The sequence below is a fragment of the Gasterosteus aculeatus genome, chromosome 2 (assembly GCF_964276395.1).
Source record: "Gasterosteus aculeatus chromosome 2, fGasAcu3.hap1.1, whole genome shotgun sequence".
Taxonomy (NCBI): Eukaryota; Metazoa; Chordata; class Actinopteri; order Perciformes; family Gasterosteidae; genus Gasterosteus; species Gasterosteus aculeatus.
In genome coordinates this window covers 19,153,589-19,177,026 of record NC_135689.1, presented here as the reverse complement: position 1 = coordinate 19,177,026, position 23,438 = coordinate 19,153,589, and the positions used below count along the sequence as shown (strand labels likewise).

Below are 23,438 nucleotides of genomic sequence, written 5' to 3'. Positions count from 1 at the left end.
ACTCTCAATGATCAATGGTGTCAAATGTGGTGCTGAGATCCAGCAAGCAATAATTGTCTTTTCACAAGGCAAAAACGCAAAAAAGCAAAAAAACAGGATTGCTTTCATTTTACAATTGAAGCACAAAAGCTTCTACTTTCATCATCATTAAGTGTAAATGGTATGTGAAAAAGCTCCACGCCATAAAGGAATTGACAGTGCCGTCTTGTTGAACTCAACTCCACCCAATACAGAGGTCAACAAGTCACCACTCACCATACGAGCTGTTAAATGGCTAAATAGATCAATGAACTGTCAATAAAAAAAAGACCACGCCCGAGGCATAACGCATACATTTTTTTCCTCTTCATGTATCACTATTTTAGGTGTATTGCACTAAAGATTAATTGTATTTTTAGAATGAAATGGCCCCTATGGCCAGAGGTATCACCAAAAGTACTTTTGACCATGATCTCAAAAGGATTTTATGGATCCTCACCGTCACCTTACTTTGGATTAGCTAATAATACTGTTACTAATAGTGCTGGGTCTTTTTAAAGTGTGATTTAGGGACATCTAGAGACAATGTTACAGACTGAAACTTTGTACTTGTGTAGAAGAAATCCTGTGTTTTCTTAGACACAGGACACAGGATTTCTTAGAAACTCTCTTAGAAACATGGCCAACTCTGGGGACCTGCTCAATTTGTTCCAATGGCTTATTGTACAGTAAAACAAGGATATATATACTAGATATTTTCAGTGATAATATGCTTAAAATAGACATAAAGTAATATTAATAATTGTATGTTGATTGATTCTAGTCAGAAAGATTAATTCAATGGAATTAAAATTAATACTTTAATTCACTGGCATCAAGAAATTCAAACAAATGCATAATTTTCCTTCAGTAAACATATGTTTTTATTTGGTTTGTTAGCAAAAACAGCACCTCAGGACAGTATGATGCGGGCAGCATCCTAAGGGGTCGAACACCTACAGTTTCAGGACACGCTCAGGGAAGACATGCACTACCTAATGTAGCAGACCACTTTAACAACACTACCGTTTATTCAACACTTGTTAAAGGTAACAGCTCTTTGTGCATATGTTAGATGTTGCATAAATTTTAAGGGAGTGTTATATACTATATTCTTACTTTCTGTGACATAACTACTCTTTTTTTTAGCTCAGACAATCATAGATCAGACATACAAAATAAATTCTTTGGTCCCTTTAAAGATCTTTAGTAGTGTTGGGATCATTTATTGCTTCATGGAAATGTTACAGGCTCTATTGGAGAGCGGCTCGCAAGCGTTTTACTTCATAGTTGGGGGATATGGTAGGGTGGGTGAACTGTAAGTACAAAACTAACAGAGAGGCAGAGATAATAGCAGACCGGTAACAACACCTCTAAACCTGACAGCTCAATCCGCAATGACCTCAGAAGACTCGGACACCACTCTGCCGTCCCTGGTCTCGATCATCTTGATAACAACGTTCTTCTTGTTCTGGACAGTGCTGTAGCTGCCACCACCGGTGCTGCCGCTGCTGAAGCCGCCGCCGCTGCTGTAGCCGCCGCCGCTGCTGTAGCCACCACCGCTGCTGTAGCCGCCGCCCATGCTACCGCCGCTCATGCTCCCGGAATATCCGCCTCCATACCCGCCGCTGAAACCGCTGGAGTAGCCGCTTGAGTAGGTGCTCTTCAAGTCTGCGGGGTAGCCACCGTAGCTTGCTGTTGAAAGACAGATTTAAACTGTTCAGTGTGGGAAACTTACAAAAAAACGTAACCAGAATCTATTCATTCAAGACACTTAGTTATAATGTGAGTAGGGACCAAGACAATGACTTACAGCTCTGTTGGGAGATGTTGATGGACTTGATGCCAGTCGCTAGCCTGTCCTCCTCTCCCTCCAGAAGTTTCCTGTATGTGGCGATCTCAATGTCCAGAGCCAGCTTGACGTTCATTAGGTCCTGGTACTCTCTGATCTGGCGGGCCATGTCCTGCTTGGCTCTTTGCAGGGCGTCTTCCAGGTCCCTGATGCGGGCCTTGGCATCCTTCACGGCCAGCTCACCACGCTCCTCGGCCTCGGCGATCTGGGCCTCCAGGTTGGAGCGCTGGGAGAAGAACAATCCCTCGTCAAAGAAAGTACGACTTTTGCCACTATTCTTTTCTATTCTTATTAAAGAATACTATATTATATTATATACCATAGCTCATGAACCATGGCACCAAAACACTTTTTACCATACCTGTCCCTTGATGGAATCAATCTCTGATGTCAGTCTCTGGATCATGCGATTGAGGTCTGAGATCTCGGTCTTGGTTGCCCTCAGGTCATCTCCGTATCTACTGGCGGATGTCTGCATCTCCTCATACTAAACAAAAACAATACCAGACATTACAAACGTGAAACCCTATTGATCAGAACACTGCATGGGCTGAATCTTGAACAAACGAATGCTACTGAGCTTCCTTTTGGTATACATTGAACCAATAAACATGGAAAGTAGGGTTTGCATGTGCATTGCCTGTACCTCTCTCGATAAGGAAATTACAGAAATCGAAAAAGGAAATGATTCAAAAGAACCTTTCACTCACCTTGCTTTTGTACCACGTCTCAGCCTCAGCGCGACTTCTGTTGGCGATGTCCTCGTACTGAGCCTTAACTTCAGCCACAATAGAGTCCATGTCCAGGTTGCGGCTGTTGTCCATCTCCACGATGACTGAAGTGTCCTTGATCTGGCTTTGGAGCTCACGAAGCTCCTGAAAAGAATTGGTAAACATCGACTTTAATCGAGGAAGTGCACTGCAAGGGGCGAAACATAAACTGAGAAAAATCAGGGAAACAAACAACTGAGGGGATTTTTATGCTGTACCTCCTCATAGATCGACCGAAGGAAGTTGATCTCATCTGTCAGACTCTCCAGCTTGGCCTCCAGCTCAACCTTATTCATGTAGGCCTCGTCAACATCCTGGAACCGATAAAGCGTATGAGAATGGGACATCACAGGAGAATTTGGCAAACTCAAAGGGCAGTTGATTAACTGCTGATGCTGACCTTCTTGATAAGGACAAAGTCGTTCTCGCACTCTGTGCGCTTGTTGATCTCATCTTCATACCTGAGAGGGAAAACAATACATCTCAAATTTCGATTTTTAGTCTCTTATCATGCTTCTGTGTAGTTTATACAGCAACACCACACTAGGAGGCGCCAGTAGTCCATACCCAAACTCCTCTGGGACATTTGTCTCAAGCAAAGGGGCGTGGCCTGAGGTAACCCTGCCCCCAAAACAACCAAATTCAGCTGATGCAATTTGTCTCAGGTCTCTCAACTCTAATGTGCATAAATATTATTTATATGAGCATTCAAAGGGTTGAATGTTATCTTTACAAGATTGTAAACTTTGTTTTAGCTGCAGCTGTAAAGCTTTACAAACTCTGTAAAACCTACAGGCACATGTAATGTAATGCGTGTAAAGTCAATGGGTGCTTGGAATATGCTTCCGCAATGCTGTAATTCCCTACAGTTTTTGTATGACGCAAGACAATGGATAAATGTAGGGAGTAGTCCACAAGTAGTGGGTCTTGAAGCATTAATAGAGAGTGTAGGCATTTAGAAACATGTCCAATCCAACTGAAATGAAAAAGGTGAATCCCAGTTTCCATCTTCATGGGATAGGGGTAGAACGAGTACGACTGCATGGACCAGTTCATCTAAGCCCATCATTGACCCCCCTTTCCCCTCCCTCCTGATCCCGTTCACACTCACTTGTTCTTGAAGTCCTCCACCAGGCCCTGCATGTTATGTAGGTCGGCCTCCAGCTTCATCTTGTCGTTGCCCAGACCGTCGAGCTGCCTGCGCAGGTTGGTGATGTAGGCCTCGAACATGGCGTCAATGTTGGAGCGGGTGGTGGTCTGTCCTTGCAGAAGGTTCCACTTGGTCTCCAGCATCTTGTTCTGCTGCTCTAGGAAGCGGACCTAACGTGGGGAAAAGAAGATAGAGTTAGCAACCAATCCACAAAGCTATCTTGGAGAATCAGTCTCTCTCATGCTTGTGTAAAGTAAAACATTTGCAAAGATGGAACTCCTTCACATTGGGTGTAAATTATTATGAAAACCTATGATGCTCTGCCATGTCAAAACAAGATCCAGCTCCCAAATACTGAAGCATCAGGATCAACCTGGCCATTCCTCCCATTCATCTTCTCCAGTCATTCATGTTGTTATCTAACTTCGCAAGCTGCTGTTGGCTCAGTTTCAGAATGGTCAGGCTTTTCCAAAGGAAGGCCCGGCCTACGAGCATCCTGAAAGGAGGCGGAGGGGGTTTGGAAAAAACAGCTGATGGAGGTAAAGTTAACCCTTCTCCTGCATGTCTTCCTGTTTTTGTAAAGTTTAGTTTGCCAGCAAATAGCCAAAATACAGAGAGAGAGAAGAGGAGGGGGTTGGGGTGGGGTCACATCCGCAGGCAGATGCAGGAAGGTAAATATTGAACGTTGTTATCAAGGTGATGATCTAGGCAGAGTAGAGAGTTAAAAAGAGGTGGAGGGAATACCTGTTGGAGCGAGTTTGCATTTGTGAACAATTGAAAAACCTTGGACCTTGATCTGACACATTGCTCCCTACAGGTAGGTCCCTACCGAGAACTTCATTTAACCAACGTAGAAAGGTTATGGAAATGGACTGCCGTGGTGCTTTGTCTCCAAGCATGCAAAACTGGCTTTATCTTCCTGTTAATAACCGTTGCGACGGGAGAGGGAGAGCTGATACGTAGCCAGTCAGCTGATCAGAACATGAAACCTTTTTAAATATTAACCCATTGCCGAGGCCTCTGAGGAAACACACATACACTCTCAAACACTTCTCAGTTTCACATGCTGATTTGAATGATTTTAAGTTAACAAACTCCCAATCAACACCGCTTTTTATAATGGGTCAGCCATGAGAGAGGGTTTTGTCTTTAAAGGTATTGATGGCACTCAAATGTGACTGTGTGTGCGTGTGTGGGAGGGTTGGGGGCCACCAGGGCAGCACAAAGAACCACACCCCAGCCGAGGGAGGGATCATTCTCAAGGTAACCCGTATCACAATCCCAGAGCTCTGCCTTGACACACCCTTATCTTTTCCCCTCTCTCTCTTCCTTTCTTCTTGCCTTTCTGCAAGTCTGTTTTTCATCACTATAAAAGGGCAGCCTGAGCCAAACTATAGAGAGGCCAAAACTTAGCACGACGGCACATTTTTATTTATTTCTGCCTTTGTGGAAGATGACGGCAGCATGGGGGAGGGGGTGCTGAGTATTGAACTCTATCTGCACAACAGTTTCTGATAGAGAGAATCATTGAGCTTTTCTGACTACATCATGACTGAGCTTTGCACGTACTGATAGAGGTTTTTCCCATGTGAAAATGACCCAACTCATCATGTCTTAGATTACAAGCTCTTACCTTGTCAATGAAGGAGGCGAAGCGGTTGTTGAGGGTCTTGATCTGCTCCTTCTCCTGGGTGCGGACCACTTGGATGTTGGGGTCAATTTCAAGGTTCAGGGGGGCCAAAAGGCTCCTGTTCACCGTCACGGCAGTGATAGGGGCCTGGCCGCCCATCCCACCACCAAAGCCCATGCCACCGCCGTAGCCCATGCCACCACCCATGCCACCCCCCATGCCACCACCCATGCCACCACCCATGCCACCACCCATGCTTGAGTTCAAGCCATAGGCGGCGGAGCTGGTGATGCCCCCGAAGCCCCTGTTGCCTCCTCCATAGGAACTCTTGACGCTGTAGCTCCTGCGGCTGGTCATCCCGCCCGGTCCAGCGTACGAGCTGCTGCTAAAGTTCCGGGGGGCCGTGGAACTCCTCACACTGTAGCTGGTCTTGTGACTGGACATTCTGAAATCTGGAGGGGTTTCTTCTGGATGAGTCTGGGAAGGTCAGACCAAAATGGCTCGGGTGGCAATGCAGGCAGCGAAGGCAGGCAGAGGGAAAGAGACCAGAGTGGATAGAAGGGAGAAGAACCAACCGAGGAGTTTTAAAGCCTGTGGCTGTGGGAGGGAACTGTGGTGAGCTGCCATTGGCTCGTGAGTCTGAGTGAGAGAGGGAGGCGGGGCTGTAACACAACACTTCTATGACACATTGTCCACTCATTCAAAACCATTACCTGTTCTCTCTACAAGCTTGTCTTTGTTGATAGAGAGACCCAGGTCTTCTGAGAGCACTGTCGAGTGGTTGTATTTCTGTGATCTCCTGCTTGTTTGGCTGTGTGAGAAGGAAAAACTGCTCAAAAAACCTCACAGCTGATTCAATAGGTCTCTTGAAAATATAAATGATCTACATCCTGCACCTGCATATACCAGAAAATAATGTTGTGTGTAGGTGGGAATGTGGGGAGGTATGCACTGCTGGTTATCTCAACAACTATAATAACTTTGACAACAATTTACATCTGCTCTGCTATCATTTTCTTTCCCTGCAGCAAATTTTCTATCACTTTGAACTAGTTCCAAATGCATCATTTGTGACTTTATAGTGAAAAACTATATGGCAATTTACACATCATAACGTCACAAAATGACTAAAATTATTTGAAATAAATTGCAAAATGATCGCTTCCAACTCGTCATATATTGTTGCTAAGGCTGGCCCTTGTTAACAACCACAGTCTCTGCAGTGTTAATAAACGAGTTGGAAGGGTGTTGGTAGGCTCATCTTTTTTTTCCGGTCTTTATGCTAAGTTTAGCTCATCTAACTCTTTGTAAGAAAGCAGAAAGAAAGTTTTACATTATCCAGAGGGTTTGAGGGGTCATAAATGCTGCATGGAAGAGCAGCTGGATCTCATTCTGGTCAGCTTATAGAATGTTTTGCTAGCTGTGGTGGCATGACAAACGTTTTTTTCAACGTTTTGAATACTTTAGTGCTCAACATTTCTTGCTACGGGATACAGAACAACTTGTCCTGCTCTAAATTCAACACCACGTGTACAGTTTTACGGGCATGTGTCTGCAAACCAGGTGAGCTGCACCAACCAGCTGTCAAGAGGTGTGTTAGTTTCATGCCATTCTGACAGAGGCTCTTGAAGAGAAATTCAATTTCAAAGTCCAGAGTTTATACTTTAATACAACTCTTTGTTCATGTGCGTTTATATCTGGATACGTGGCGAGCACCTTAGAGTTATGATGCATCATTGGTGTCTGTAAACATCGGTTTATAATTCATACTGGCGCGTATTCCGAAAAGGACTACTTACTGTGCAAACGCTAAAGAATTATTGCGCCACACTGAAAACAGGGCTACTGTTGGTCTCATTCAAATCCTGTTTTCCACCATGCAGCAGAGTGTAGCTATGGCGATAGACATGCCGGTTGTAGCCTCAACTGTCCTTCCACCAATACCGGCCCTGCGTTCCTCTCCTCCCCCCCTTTTAATTCCTCTTTCAGTCCCTCACCACGATGAGTCACGGGTACTGGTGATACTCATCCAAACCCCCCTCCACCACCATACACTCTCCCCCGTACCTTCTCTAACCCAGACTCGTTTTCCTGCCGTTAGCTCTTGGCCTCATTATCATCATGGAAACACACCCAAATTAAGTCCTCCCCCCAGTCCCTTTCAGCCAAAATGGATGCCAACCTATGAGAGAGGCACTGGCGACTGCAGGGCACAGGGTTGCAAAGCTCAAAGCTCCAAAAAAAGAAAAAAGAACATGTGACAATATTGACACAATCTTGTGAGTTTGAAAATCCCGTAAGAACCATAAATAAACTGATCCAAAGGGCAATCCCCACTCTGCATTGTGAAATTCACATGGCTGCAGTGAAATGATGGTGATCACCATCACTGGGTTTTGAGTCATGCAGCTATGTTCCAAACCCAGGGAAAGCAGAACTGATGCTTCTCAGGGAGCTTGGAAGTTAATAGAATTTCAACAGTGAATTGTGAAATTAACTTTGGTTGATCGTATGCTGTCTTACCACTCTGGTCAGGCTGAAAGTGAACAATAAAACTAAATACTTTCATCATGACAGCAATTTAGAAACAAGCGACCACACATGCTTTTTTATCCCATTGTTAAGTACATTATCAAATGTAATATGTAGAATTCAGAAAAGTGTATTTTGCCTATTTTTTGCATTTGGTTTGAATACTTGATAAGAGGTTACAACAAGTTTTTCTTTGCAATTACAACGGATATAAACTACTGTTCATTTTATTTACAGTATTTTTAGTATTGTACTTTAGTAGTACAGTATCTATATTGCCTGCATTTGACAGTGTGATACAGATTTCCTCTCACTTTAATTTTATGAATGCAACTGGTCTCCTTGCACCTCCAGTTTTGTGTTTGTATTTTTCCATCCCTGCTTTTACCCATTTCTTCTCTTTTTAAATTGACTTACTGTAGATGATTAGATGGCTGTTAATATCAGGATATTAGGAATCTGGATAAAGATTTTTTCAGAATAACATCTTTGAATAACAAAAAATGTAAAGAACTGAAAAATATGGCAAATGGGAAAATCTAGTCTAATGGACAAGATGGAAGATGTGATTATGAGCTGTTCTTCAATTATACTTGTGCACTTTCTTCAAGTAGGCCCAAAGCCAGTTTAAATTACAATCAATTATGGAATGTGATTTGTCCCTTTGGACATTTTAGTGGTCTATGGTCTGTGCTCGGGAAATACACAGTATGTCAACATTGAGACCTATAGCAAAATACTCAACTGTTTTTTCTTGAAGCATCTGCTTCATTTTACAACAGTAAAAACAGGCTTCCCATCATATTTGGACTGACTGACACAACAAAAGGGTGCAACAACATCTCTGGTGTTGGAATGAGGTGATAGTTTCCTTTGGACTTTGAGCTATCTACTCTGCGTTGGGCGGTAGCTGAATCACGACATGCCTATCATACATTCCATTCACCTCAATCAATGGCAATGAGTCTTTCATCAGGGACCCGTCACATGCCTGGTCTCTCATTACAACATCAGTGGTTGTAATCTGCAGACGAGTCGCGAGCTTAGCTGTCACTGATATTTCTTGGTTGATGGACCTTAACCCTGTGGGTGCGCTCAACAAACATTTGCAGGAGAACTGCAGCTCTGCACAAAGTTGTCAGAAGGCGTGTCTGAGTGTTGCGGAGATAATGTAGATAATGTGTGTCGGTGGTGGAGGGTGGGTTGGGGGGGTGGAGGGGATGCAATCACCAGAACAAATTGGCATTCTATGTTTCTGCAAGGGGCATATGATGAATGTTGGAGTCTCTGAAAAAAATATGCCAGAAAATCCCACTGCCGTGTGGTTGACACTGTGACGCTCAACCGAACTACTTGGGGAGGTTGAAACTTAAAAAACAACTTAAGTAACTAATAAATAATGTTGGGTATGTAATGTTAGGTTAAAGTTAGGTTTAGTTAAGTTAGTTAAGTTTACTTTTGGTTTTATGCAAAACACAATCAGCATTTTCCAGTGTGAAAGCCCTGTTAGACCTCCTTCGAGGCATTTTTTTGCTCATTACAGTATACTCGCTACTAACAGCAGTAACTTATGGGGCGCCGTTTGTATAATGTTGCACGTTCTAAAATCCTGCGCAGTTTTTCCACATTTAGCATTATCATATGAACAAAAAAGCCCGACAATATTCACATGTCACTTTTTCAAACATTTAGAGAGAAATTCATGTACATTCATGCAATAACTTTTCCAAGGATAAGGTTTGGCAGTAACAAAGTTGTTAAATAAAAAAGTTATTGGAAAAGTTACTGCATGAATGTACATAAAATGTGGAAAAACTGCGCAGGATTTTGGAACGTGCAACATTTTACAAACGGCGCCCCATACATAGTAACTTGCTCCCAACCGATGCAAAAAGTTTGCCATTCATTGTATCTGTGGTTTGCCGAAACGCACCAGGCCAACATTTTCTCCCCGACTAAGACTGGGCTGATAATTGTGTCTGGCTCGTTTCATTGCAGTGTGTCTTGAGTTCAAGATCAACTTCAAGCAGCCTTTCCTGGCAGGATACAGAAAAATGACCCTTCACATTGAACCACCCTTCTTATGTTGAGGCCCTATTGTTTTGCAGCTGAGCCTTTTACAGCACTAATGAGTGATGGACGGCCCTAATGCTGAGACCGACAGGTTTTCTTTCCTTTTCTCTGGGGCAGCAGGTTCTTCCAGGTTCTTCTGGATACATCTTAGATAAGAAAGTTTCCCTTAGTGGCCTATAATGCAACGTTAACAATGTGTAGACTGAGCCATTGTTCTTGTCCTGCCATGTTGCTTTGTGACTGAATCAGGACTCAAAAAGGTGAAATGCCAGAAATGATGGTGAGGTTAACAAAAACAAATGTTTAAAAGCATGCAAAGTTTCAGAGATTCTAACATTTATATCAACCTTTCAATGAACACTGTCCTTAAATCAATGTATCATTAAAAAGTGTTTCTGTCACTATGAGTAACAAAATAATCTAACCTGACCTGAGTTCTGTCCAAAAGATGAGAAAGAGTGGGATCCACTCACATAATGAAAAAACGACAATGAAAGAACTCCTTGAAAATAATGCAAATTATTCCAAAGTAAATAATATCACGTGTGATGTCATAAATACACCTCATCCGTCTGTCATTGGCTGTTCTGTACACAGCGATGCGACCAAAGTGCACATTGCAATGCACAATGTTGGATATTGAACTTCAAATTAGTATTTTTTAGATGCCTTTACAGTTTTGCATCAAATCATTCTGGGATGTTTGCTGAAACTGCTCTACCTACCTAAAATCTTCCACCAACCGCCACTGAATGTGATCAAATATACTAAAACGTAGGCTAGAAAAACATGAAGGGGAAAAGGAGTAAAAGAAAGAAAACCAATATGTTCCATGGAAAAAGCTGGTCCTACTCAGCTCACTGGCTCGTTCACCAGTGCCCACAATAGTTGGCTTCCTTATTTGATTTTCTGTTTGCTTTATCTTTCTGCTCTTTTTGAAGTGCAGCATTTCCTGATTTTATAAAAACTAAGACTCCACGTGTGGCACTCGTGAATGTGGGGACCTTTTCCTCATGTATCCATCTTGTTTCTATCAACACACACACACACACAGACCACATGTTCCTCTTACGTTTCTCCGTGTGTCTCTGCATGATCCCTCTGTAACATTCACGCCCACCACCCATGCCACACCCACCGTCACCGTGGCAACGGGGTTTACCGCAGAGCAGTGATGACTTTGCCAGATGCATATGGAAATGGTTTGAGTGTGGTTGCCGTGGATACGGCGATACAGAGAACCACACCACGCTTCAATGCTACTTTCTGTATGGAGTATGCATGTGTGTGTGTGTGTGTGTGTGTGTGTGTGTGTGTGTCAGCGGGGATTTAAAGTCGCTTCTCCGTCAGAAGACATTTACAGACATCGTGTACAACAGATTTGAGTCACTGTGTTTCCTTGCCACTCTTTTTTTGGAACAAAATGGCTGATAGGACAAGGAGTCCCTCAAGGCTGAAGAACAATGCAAATACAAATAAACATTGGCAGAGGCTTTAAGGGGAAAAAGGAAGTCCACAAATTGTTGTGTGTTTTTTGAGTCTCTTTTCTGTTTCTCTCTCTGTCTTTTCCTTATTGTTTTACCTGGGGCGAGTACAGAAAACTGTCTTTTGAATCTTTTTCCAATCACAGAGCAGTTTACAATGCTCCAGCTTGTTGTAGCTGGTGTGTAGTTCCAACTGCCCAAGATAATAATCAAGGGATTTTCTGTTTCGTCCTGCTGGCTACAACCCTAAAAACAAGACAGAATGCAGTTGTGAGGGTTCCGCTCCACTGGTGGCCGCCGTCTTGGCATGTGGTTTGTCCAAATCTGGATGATGGTTTCTTTAGGATTTGAGTGATAACAGAAATGCGTAAGCTGTACAAAAGGGGTTAAGCAACTCAACAAACTGTTGAGTGCAAAGTGTTGAACTCCTCCTTCTTAAGTTTTTAGACCCGGGTTGTCTGTTTGGCTCATTACTTTGTTGTAAATTCTATATTCGTCAAACTTAAGGATTAAAATAGCAGCTCTTCTAACCATCATAAACTGAGATGTGATCGCCCCCGTGGAGCCCTGGAGCAATAACAGTGTGTTTCAAATTATTACGCTTTGTATCCAAAACGCCTGGTGGTTCTGATGAAGAAAAAAAGTCGGGCCGGGAGAGGAGAGCGTTTCGGGATTGCATCGGGAATGTCCGAGGAGCCTTTTAGAACCTAGTAGGGATAAATAACACGTACTTATACAAGGGCTGTGTATCACACTGATAAAACCCTACCTTCAGCTCATTCTAATGCCTTTGCTGTATGACTAAATGTTTTAGGTTTGGTGAAACCCAAGTAGGCAGATGGGCTATGAGTGGCTGTGGGCAATGGGCGTATACGGTGCTTGATGAGGATAGTGTGTGTACTTGTGTCTGTTCATCCAGTACCTTTCCAATTCTCTGGAGTCTGAATGAGTCATGTGTTCATCCCAAAAGGATCCCAGGCTATTGCTTTACGCATATATAATAAATGTTTCTCAAATGAGTAATCATTTGGTGTCCTAACCATAAAAATAGAGTCCTCAGTTGGGAACCTTGTATGCGATCGTCTCTACTGCAAACCAGGGCTTCTCCAGTTTACAGTCTGCTTGTGATTAAATTCAGACATCTGTTATTAATCCTAAGATTGTTGTAGTGAAAAACTTTATGCAATTTTCAAGAGCACAGAACGTACTCCTTTGCATACCATGGAAATCTAATTGAAACAATAAATCATTTAAAATAGTTAGATAATTTGGTTAAATAGCAGATTTTACTTCAAATCTCTCGTTGAACACCTCATTCAAAAAGTTTATAAGATTAAGAATTTATTACCATCCTGGTTTGGATGTATTATAAGATCACTCTTTTGTCTAATGAAAATTGCTCACTTTTCAAAAATGCGGAAAAAAGGTTTTGAGGATCCCGGTTTACTTTCAGGATATCAGGCCCGCTGAATATGCACATTCGTGTTGTTCCCCCCTAGCCTGCCCAATAGTACTCGCTCAAGCCAAATTGTAACCAAATTTCTAATTTCTTGGAACAGAGTTTGTTTTCCTTATAAACAGTAAAAGCGATACGCTCATCACCTCGTGTAGCATATGGCTGATAGAGATATTCTATTTGCTCAAGCTGCTGCCACCAGGATGCCAATGGAACATTCACTTACGTCTGCTACAACTGGCTTGTATTTATCGGTAATCCAATAACTTCGTCACTATGTGTTTGTCAGGAATTACTGGCTGTTAAATTACAATTATATTTTGTCAGATTATGACTGCATGGCTTTCTATGTTTAACATTCAGGCATCCGTATTCAGTGAAACTGACAAACACAAGCCAACATGGTATTAGACAGCAACCCATGCCATGAACACACTCTTGGCTTACATAGATGTTTATGTTAACTTTATTGTAAATCCTTTGAGCTGCCCTTCAAGGAATTCACTAAAGATCTCATGATCAAATCTTGAATGAAAAGACATACTAGTGCACGTTAAAGCTTTTTACCCTGGCAACCATGTGTTTTGGTAACTGTGTACAGTGAAGACACAGATAAAAAGTAATGAGAAGGTACAATGCGTTGCTCTGGAGATCAAATCCCTGGACATTCCCCACCCCCTTTGACTATAGTTGTCTCGCCTCACATTTCTCAACATGGCTATTATAGAGGTCTGCAGTCTGCAGTGATAAAGTGTGCTGTTTCTTTTGCCATCTAGCCTGTTTTTTGGGCTCTGCTCCAGAAATGGCACACTATGATAAAAAGTGTGCCTCTGGACTGTGGAACTACTTCGTTATAATGGAAAAAGGGGAACTCCTGCGAATGTTCTGATGTGTAAAAATCAGTTTATATGATACTGGTGAAGAAATAAATCAATATAACAAACAAAAAAAACGTTGAATATTGAGAATCGCACAAAAAAAAATCTGTAACAATCCCTGTATAACATGGAGATTCCAGGCTAAAAACCCATGTATGTGCAGTGTCAAGGAAGGCTTCACGTTGAATACTCTAGAAGAGGCTTTAGTGCAGGCCTCTTGGCAGAGAAACGGCAGGAGTGATTATCTGTACTTTTTTAGCTCTAGTTGGCCAAATCAACAACATTCATCCTAATGGATCCAACTAACACCACACGGAAAAGAGCGACAGTTCCCCCAATGAAAAAAAGGATGATGCTCGAGAGGGGCTTACAACCCCCCACCCAACCCCAAAACCTATGCAGAAGATATTGCTTATGAGGTGCATACAATGGGCGTAAAAAATGTACGCAATGTACGTTAAGGGGCATTTGTGATTCACATGCACATACTCTGGCTTCGGCAAGATTCTTCCGAGATATTTTTTTGTTAGTCTCTAGCATCAGTAAGCATATATAAGCATTGTGTGTGCAAATTATCTGGACTAATTTGCATAACATATTTATCAACTTGTTGGAGTTTAGTTTGGACCATTTTGAAACGGATAACTGGAAATTGCAGCCAAGACTCGAATTTGTTTGTAATGAGTACAAGATATTCCTGTTGGAAGTTGTTTCTGGCTGGGTTTTTCACCCATATAGGAGAAGCTCATCACCTTATCTGACCTTAGCAAGACAATATACTACTCAGCCAAAGATCCACAGTTTGTATGGATAAAAGAAAGGGATTAGCATCAGAACAAGGTGTACAAGACAAGGATATGCTGGAAGAAGTGAGGTAGTTTTGTGCAACATCAGACGGTCCTCAGTGAACAGGCAGCAGATTAGTGCTGTGCACAGTAAAGGAGCTGCTGTTCCAAAGCATGTTTTTACAAAGGTTTTATCTCTGGGATCTTGGGCGATCTGGGTGGGTCCATCACAGGTGGGTTGTTATGGTGAAAAGCAACGCAAATACAAAGCATTTTTCACACTTTTGTTTCTCTCGTCTTTGAGTTAACTGTTTTCCTACAGTGTTTCACAATTTAAAGGTATATATGCTTTAATATCCCAGCCTGGGTCTTGCTTGCTTTGTATGCAGGGAGTGTCTCTGTTTGGACTCACTCAGGAGAGTATGAAAAATGTTCTAGGTAGGGCAATCAAATCCATTTCAGCAAACATCCCAGGTTGATTTAATGCAAAAACAATTAAGGTATGAAAAACACTACTTTGTAGTTAAACAATTCAGTATAATATAATGTACAGTATATATCCAATAAAAACAGTTTGGCTTGGCCCTAGCACAGCTAGAACGCGCATGAAGACACAACGTGCATATGACAGGAAGAGACGTGCAGGAAAAGCATATTTTTCAGTCATTATATTTTACATATACTGTAACTGGGTCCATGTAATATTTCCAAAACACAAATATTGATATTTTTTATGATTTAATATGATCTTTTTTTTAGCTAGAGGAGGGGCGACACCACATTAGCCTCTATTGGCCAGTCCCCACTGCGTTTTGAGATATCCCTGTGACAACTCTGATACAGGGTTAGCGTCCCACCGTACAAACAGGTTTGATGTTCCACCGTGACGTTATGGTTATGGATTTCTGTGTAGTCCCCTAAAACCAGAACTGTTGCATGGCACACCCACACTTTCTTCCAAATCCCTCCTCACTAGGAGTGAGAGGATAACGGAGTTATGAGAAAAATGCCAGAAAGGTCGAGTAGAGCTCCTGGTCTGTTCACCATAAAAGCACAAAGCCACACTTTGGAAAAGCAGGGAGCACAAGAGAGCAGCTCCAAAGTTGGCAACAAAGCTGTCACACGACTTTGAGGATGGTCGCGTTGGTTTACCGAAGCGTAATGTATTCATCAGGTCAGTGTGGTGAGAGTTTGGAAAATTAAGACATCGCATTCAGACTTGAATTTCCTGTTGTTCTTTTGAAGTAAGTGATTGGATTTCACTTTGTAATACCGTATATATGCCTCCTGGTGTAACAAAGGAGATCAGAGAATTAACATAAACATAAGGGTAAAGGGTTGTCCCACTGCTATTGTGCTGCTTCTGGGTGTGTCACTTTTGCAGCAGAACAGTAAGATAAGTAACACAGATAACCTGTGTGGGCGTTTTTGTGGTTTTGGAACACTAGCTGGATCAAACAACCAGTGTTTGGCCTTTAAGGTGTTCACTGGGATTTCTCAAGCACGTTTAACCACTCCTTGACAGGCATGGCTGTTCAAACATAGCAATTCAGCAAGACATTTATTTGCAGAACGTTATAACTTTCCCAAGCATAAAGAACTTTCATCCGCAAAAACACAACTTTGGATGTGGTTATGCAGTTAGGCTTTTAATACAGTCCAAAGTAAGCAAAATCGTACATTGGCCCGGTGAGAGGAGAACAATAAAAAAGAGAAACACAATGGTGTAGGCACTCCCGAAAAGGGAAATAACGCCGGTGTGACTCATACCCTCATGGCTATTCCGTGGTGTGGAAGAGTAAAAAAAAAAAAGTGCCAGAAAACCAAATCATCTGAGCATCTCAAAATCTAAGCCTGAAATCGGGATCTGTGCTTCCTGTCTCGACCAGAAGTGACTCATAAAGGGTCCTTGTATATAGAGTGGAAAGGACATGGCTGCTGTCCACACCAAAGTTTACAGACTTAAGCGCTTGTCAAGGCATGTACATGAGGCCTGAAGCCAAACAATCATAAGCAAATACGCACAATGGGACAAATGAGCGTGCGGAAGATCTGCTAAATGCACTAATAAAGCCCTCGTTTATTGGCAGTCCTATCCACTTTTCTGTTTGCTTTCTCTCTGTTCAGTAGCTGAGAACAGAGTGTAAAGAGTCCACAGTAACACCAAAGAGTCTTTGTCCAAAACTTGGTTTACTGTAGAGAAGGAAACTGGTGCACTGCAGGGCCTGTGTGAAAAGAAGGCATGATGGCAGAGGATTGGAATGAGCCAAGGTCATTAGGGATGAAAGGGAGGGACTGACGGTATGTGGAGGCATACAGATAGGGAAAGGAGGGGGGGTTGCGGGATGGTGGCGTGGCAACAGGACAAGGTGAGTGCCGGTAGGGTTGAGGAGGTCGTCTGTCAAAACATTGGTTTCAGGTCCGTTTTTTAGTCGGGTAATCCAAAGTCTACTTTCACACTTGAAATATGGGATATGCCGTTTCACCCAAGTTACTCCGGGGATTACGGAAAGGGCTCTGAGTGCAGGTGACCAACACTCAATATTGTGCTGAATGCATCCTATAGACACAGGAGTTGCTGCTAGGCAAATACTTGCTGGTTCAACTGATGTAAAGGCTTATGAATAGCAAACATACCTTAGGGACACATTTTTAACTTGCTATTTATTGCCACAATGTACAGTATTGTAAGTACGTAAACATGCAATAAATATCACTGATCTCGTAAAGAAGACTTCTGATATCAAACAAGTCACAAACAGCAGTCAGTTAGTTTTTATCTTACTTTTGACAAGAAACAGTATCAGTATATTTCACAAAATGTCAACTTGTTCCGAGAGGTTGTGGCATGACAGAAGCCATGAATTACAGGCATTATTTGGTGCTGCAGAGGGAAATAAAGAAAACTGCAGGGCAACATAAGAAGAGAGCCCTAAGAACCTCACACAACTGTCTCTCATGCAAACAATAAAGCGGGAATATAAACAAGGATTATGGGATAAGGAGTGGGAGTGGAATGAAGGGAAAGCGCAATACAAAAAAAGAAAACCAGAGCCGAACAAGAGCTTCAGTGTGGAGGGAGAGACAGATTTATGGGTTTCAGGCAAGAATGTGAGGTGTCCAATTCCTCACTTGTTTTCTATCTCCAACCTGTAATCTTGCTCCCAGAAGCCGGCAGGTCACGGGTGTTTTTACTTTGCTTTTTAACCTTTTAACTTAACTTGTTGACTGCATCCATGTTGCACTGTCGGACAAATTCACAGACAGGGAACCAGTCATGGGATTTCTTATCAATGCGGGTCTTTCACACAACGTCCTATTTTGTTACTTGCAATATTGAATAAAGTCAAATATAAATATGTGCCCAAAACTGTTCTATTCTTGCTTAACATCTTGCTTTCATCTGCATTGTGTTTTATTTAATCACATACTACTTCCTAACTGCTTACTTCCAGTGAACCACCTCGTCCAGTTCAACAATTCAGTTCAGACATTTGGAGTGAATTAGGAGTGACCCTAAATGCAAGGAGAGGGCCCGCCCGGGAGTGGTTTCTGCCTCTGTCATGTATATGCGAGCACATAAGTACGGGAGGTGCATTCGGAGGGGAACCCTGCCTCACTAAAACAATGAGCATTACCCGACCTCCCTTAAAACATCTGTGGTGTGGCACCCGAAACTCACATACTACACACACTTGCCAACTTTTGCTAAAAAACATGGACACATGCAGACAAATACAAACATTTACTCCTACTACTACTACATTTTACTACTCCCGTAGTAATAGACAGGACGCTAGATAAGAATTTGATTAGATTAGATTGTTTGCGACGTATCGCAATGTATGCGATTCCGCTACCGATTTTACCACTGCTGATTCTGTTGCGCATTTGGTTCTGCTAACGGATCTACAATATTGCTTCCACAAAGTTAACTGCATATGAGTTCACAAGGAACATGAGAGCAATGTAAACATTGGTTACGTAAATGAAATTCGTGTCACTGACTGCATTTTCACTGAAAAAGGCCCGCCACCTCTTTTATGATGACACCTAGCCGAGATAGGGTTGAAAAGCAGCATGTGACCGAACACAATGACACACAATAGACCATGATGCATTGCAGTGACCCCCTTACCGCAGTACGACAGATAGGACTAATAGGCAGATAGCTACCAATAGTATTTATCCTTCAAAAATAGCGAAATTGGTGTTCATTTCTGAAGATTATGTTGCTGAACAAATCTTGCTGAAGAAAGAGATGTTCTGCAGGGATCTTATGGTGTGCATTATTCAAAATCATTAAAAAATGGGAACTTTGCGTTTAAGTTCGACCCATCAAAGAAATCCAAAGGAGCCGTTTAACTGCCTCAAGTCCAATTTAAATCCATTTAACTTCACTACCTTCACAGTACAATAAAATATTGAACAACAGCAACAACATTGCGTCTGCAGTGCTTTGCTGAGTGCTTGCACCCCTCTGTAGAGAGTAAAACTATCACACAACTGCCGCCGGTACTTCAACACCTTTTGTGGTCGCTCTACTGACAGTATCAATTATTGATACGGCTCTGCACCTGGGCAGTGTGTTAATGCCCTCACGCCCAGCCATGAACACACAGAAGTGCCTTTCAAACTTTACAGTTCAAAAATGTGAGGGTTTGTCAAGCTGAAGCACACACCTTTGAGTGTTCAGCAAAACATTAACCAGCAGGGTTCTCTCTCTCATCTCTGTTCTGCAGACGCAGCTGCTGCTTGCACTATTTGGATAGATGAGTTGTGTATAATCTCATCTCAGTGGAAACAATGGCTTCGACTAGAGCTGACAGCGTTGTAGACCAGTCGCAATGCTATAGCCGGACAAAAGTCTATCTGGGTTTTGTCCCTATTTTGTAGTTTTCGGCTCAGAATGGGAGCAGCTGCAGTCATCTTACAATTGGTGTCCAACGCAGGAAGTAGTATGCCAAAGTTGTCAAATACAGCAGCCTGGTGACAAGTTACCTTTGTGGGTCTCTTTTTTGCCACAGCAGATTTAGTGCAGACAGCAGGAACAGTAACTTTTATCTTTGTCAAACGTTGGTGGATTAAGTTGGACTTTGATAGGGATTGATGGGGATTAACGTGTTGTTTGCTGAACTGATGCAGGACTATGAAGTGTTTGTGGGTTTCTTTCTTCTCTTTATCCTTGTGGCGAGGACATATTTTGACCGATATTGACCATAGTAGACCATTGGAGAGAGGGATGATGATAAAGAGTCCATTAGCCAGTCACTAATGTATTTTTATTTAACTAGAAAGTAGATATATTTTGCATGTTGTAATATCTATCAATTGTGTTATTGGGACTGTGCAGTTTTTCCTTCCAGAGAAGTCGGCCTGGACCATTAAACTTTCTACCGACCTACCAATACAGGCTGGGTCTGTTACTGTATACCTGCCCTCCTTTTTTTTCCACGTCTCACTTAGCTGTCAAAATGTTTTTGAAAAAATGTGAACCAGGTGGACCGGTTTAACCTCGGGGGCTGTGGTCTCAGGAGGGGGGAGGAAAGGTGCTGCCGATGGCTTCGCATCAAAAGGTAAGGCTGCTCTTTGGAGCAGGGAAAGAAAAGTGAAGTAAAGTCGAAACAAAAGGGAAAGAAAACCAGCTGAGACAAAGGAATTTGAAGGAGTAAAATACAAAAAGCTCAAGGCTGAGTGAGGGGAAGGTACCAAGGGAGCAGGGAGGGGTGCAGACCTGTTATTTCCTACCCAGTGAGTATGCTGAATGAGATAAGAGCCAGGGTTTATTTTCTTTGTGTGAAATTGTTTTGGAAACCGGTCCCAACACCTTTAACGCCTCCCCCTACAGCTGATAAGAACGCTGATTCCAAGCACAGCACCACGCCCAGTCTTTCTATTTCCCATAAGCCTACGTTTTGTGCTCCAATAGATTTGACTCTCCCCCTAACCCGCACAAACACCCACACACCTACACAATTTTCAATTACCCAAACTAAACCACATTGGATGAGCAACCTCACACAATAAAGGACAGCAATCGGTCTCACTGGGAGAGTGAAAAGATCTGGAATATATCATGTGTCTTACCTGCCACTCTACCTGCGCTTCAAACACCTGCTCTACACTGCCCCCTTTCTGCTGCAGCGGATTGTATCAAAAAAGAAGGGGTGCACTGAAAATTGGAACCATGAAGTTATTTTCATGCAAAGGCTTTCCTTGAACCTGCAGAGCTAAAAAAAAATAAGCAATGAAATCAGTAAAGCATCTATTAATGCCAACGGCCAGCTGTCGCTGTTCGCTCCAGTGGCAAAAGATGCAGCCATTGTGTGGCTGCGTGTGTGTTTGAATGTAATGTGACACAAGTATGTAGTTCCCTTTTTTCGAGATGTGTGCATCGGAGGAACGAGGGTCCTGTTAAAGTCTGTCAACAAGAGAATAGGCTGGATTTGTATCGTACTTTGAGGGGAAGTTGAAGGTTTATACGTTTCCGTCTATGAGTCACTAGTTATGTCCTTGTTTCCCCGGGGCGTCCCCTAACTTTCTTTTCACAGAAGATTGCCACAGGCATCCGTGACGAAGTAGTTTCCCCCAGCGGCTGCTCATTCTGGCGCAAGGTCTTTATCTTGGATACTCAGTAAACCATTGGTCAATTCCTAAAAGGGTATGGCTAATGTCCTTTTCCCACAAAGTGCCGACAAAGCAAATTAATGTTTGTGTTTCATAATAAGGACTATGCTACTACTCTTACAGGGATACCCGCCTGTGGATCAAGGCCACAGACAACAACAGCCATACACCAATATTCTTCTGATTTGTTTCAGTGCAGCAATACTGGGTTAAAGTTGATACTGTTCTTCAAAGGGTGTTTTGTTAAATTTGTTGAAATTCACTCATTATTCCAAGCACAATCTATTGTGTCTATCTATCAAATGGACCCGCCTACCTGGCTGTCTGCACACATTCTTGTCTTGTACAAGCTGCTAGCTTAACACGGAGCTGCCAACTCTCACGGTTTCGCCGCGTGACACGCCTTTTCACGGCTCATAGATCCATAGACTTCTTTATGCAACCAGAGGAGTCGCCCCCCGATGGCCATTAGAGAGAATGCAGATTAATGGCAATTCTGCATTTCACTTTTCAAAACTGAAAGTAGCAACTAACTCTGAGCTAATGCTGCATAAACACATTATCGTTACTTCAGTAATTATTTCCTTAAATAGTAAGCACACAAAGATCTACATAACCCAAAACTGGAATTAAGTGGCTAATCCTGTCTTGTTTCCTCAGCAATTCCCATGATTGTATTGTTACTCATCTAAAGGCTGTCCTTGTGCAGACACCTTCTTATCACTTCTAGTACTGTTTATGTACAAACCGCACATTCCTGTGGAGGAGCTGGGCGTGCACAGACGGATCCGAGCACAGCTTTACGGCTGGAAGGTCAGTGGAGGCTGGAAGAAGGGGGGGGTCCAAAACAGAGAACAGAGAGGGGAAGAAAAAAAACATTGAAAGCAAGGAAATGATTAGAGAAGTGGGATGAAGGGGAAGAAAAACAGGGAGTAAGAGACAGGGTGGTGGTTGAGGGACAAATGGTCATTCGTAGGAAAAAAGGGAGTGAAGACAGAATATACGTAACAGCTAAATGTAATTTTATGAAGCACAGAAGCTTGATGGAAGTGAAGTGGGGAAACTTAATGGAAATGAGATAGTAGTTTAGAACACCAGGGACGGATGAGAGGGTAGAATTACCAGTAGTAAATTAAAGAGGACAAAAATAAGAAAGCAGGGTTGCTGGAGGAAAATACAGAACTCCTGAGAAAGAAAAGAGAGAGTTTCAAGCATTTGGTAAGTGAGACCGATTCAGGGGGGAAAGGGAGGAGGAAGCTCAACTTCTGCATTCTTCCACGTCGTCTCTGGCGAACATTTGCCCCTCCCAGGTCAAAGGTCAGGTGAAATGAAAAACTGACTCCACACCCATAAGTTACTCATGCAATCGGACCACAGAACAACATTCATTAATGCACACCTACACAAAAAAAACAATTAGCACATACGGTGCAAACACGCATGGCGGGAGGTTCATAAATGCATGATGACAGCGAAGCACACCCATAGCTCACATGCACACACACACACACACACACACTCACAGGTATGCACGCAAGAACTCCCATTGTACTGAATGTACACACTGAACATGAATATGTTTGTGATGAGGTCGAGGCCAACAGCAGATTTGTAAAAAGAGAGTTCATTCATGTGTTATTCATCTTTGGAGTGACAGCGTCTGCTACAGTGTTTCCGGAGGTAGATATGTTTTGTCGGTGCTTCAATTTAGATGATGCAAAGCCAATGTGGGCATTAATCAACTAAAAGCACCAACTGATTCGCAGTGGCAGTCGAGCCAGGGCCAGAGTTATCTGCTGCTTAGCACAATCTGTTATTTCCCTCCATAGCTCTGTGAAAACCTGCTGCACTCTGGGCTGTTTTCGGGCCTCTGCTACGAAAATGTCATACCCATGATAAAAAAGTGTAATTACTCTGGAACTACTCTATCTGTCTATCTGGACCTTTTTTCTGTCAGGATAAATGGCAACCCCTGTAAGTGTTCTGATGTGTAAAATATGTTAATATGTTACTAGTGAAGAAATAAATGAATATGGCACACAAAAAAAACTTTAAACTTTGAGAATCGCCTGAAAAAAAAAGATTAACCGCGTTTCCAGCTCTATAAAACATAGAAATACCAAGCAAAGCACATGTAGGTCATAGCCCAGTGTATGCAGTGATCGTTAAAAACTTTTACGTAG

The 23,438-nt window shown here is 42.6% G+C and overlaps 1 protein-coding gene across 2 annotated transcripts; it reads right to left on the bottom strand.

The window, feature by feature from the left end:
• Nucleotides 1–878: 878 nt before the first annotated feature.
• On the bottom strand, nt 879–20,749 carry LOC120829186 (intermediate filament protein ON3). 2 transcript variants are annotated; one of them, XM_078094259.1, is made up of 10 exons: nt 20,716–20,749; nt 6,134–6,231; nt 5,424–6,059; nt 3,752–3,960; nt 3,041–3,101; nt 2,859–2,954; nt 2,581–2,745; nt 2,232–2,357; nt 1,832–2,096; nt 879–1,713 (listed from the first exon to the last, which is right to left on the bottom strand). In XM_078094259.1, the coding sequence occupies exons 3-10, from the start codon at nt 5,862–5,864 to the stop codon at nt 1,406–1,408; spliced, it is 1,671 nt and encodes a 556-aa protein (XP_077950385.1). In that variant the 5' UTR covers nt 5,865–6,059; nt 6,134–6,231; nt 20,716–20,749; the 3' UTR covers nt 879–1,405. The 2 variants fall into 2 exon arrangements, with proteins under 2 accessions (XP_077950385.1, XP_040049037.1); XM_040193103.2 differs by lacking the exon at nt 20,716–20,749 and having other exon boundaries at nt 5,424–6,231.
• Between the last annotated feature and the right edge of the window lie 2,689 nt (nt 20,750–23,438).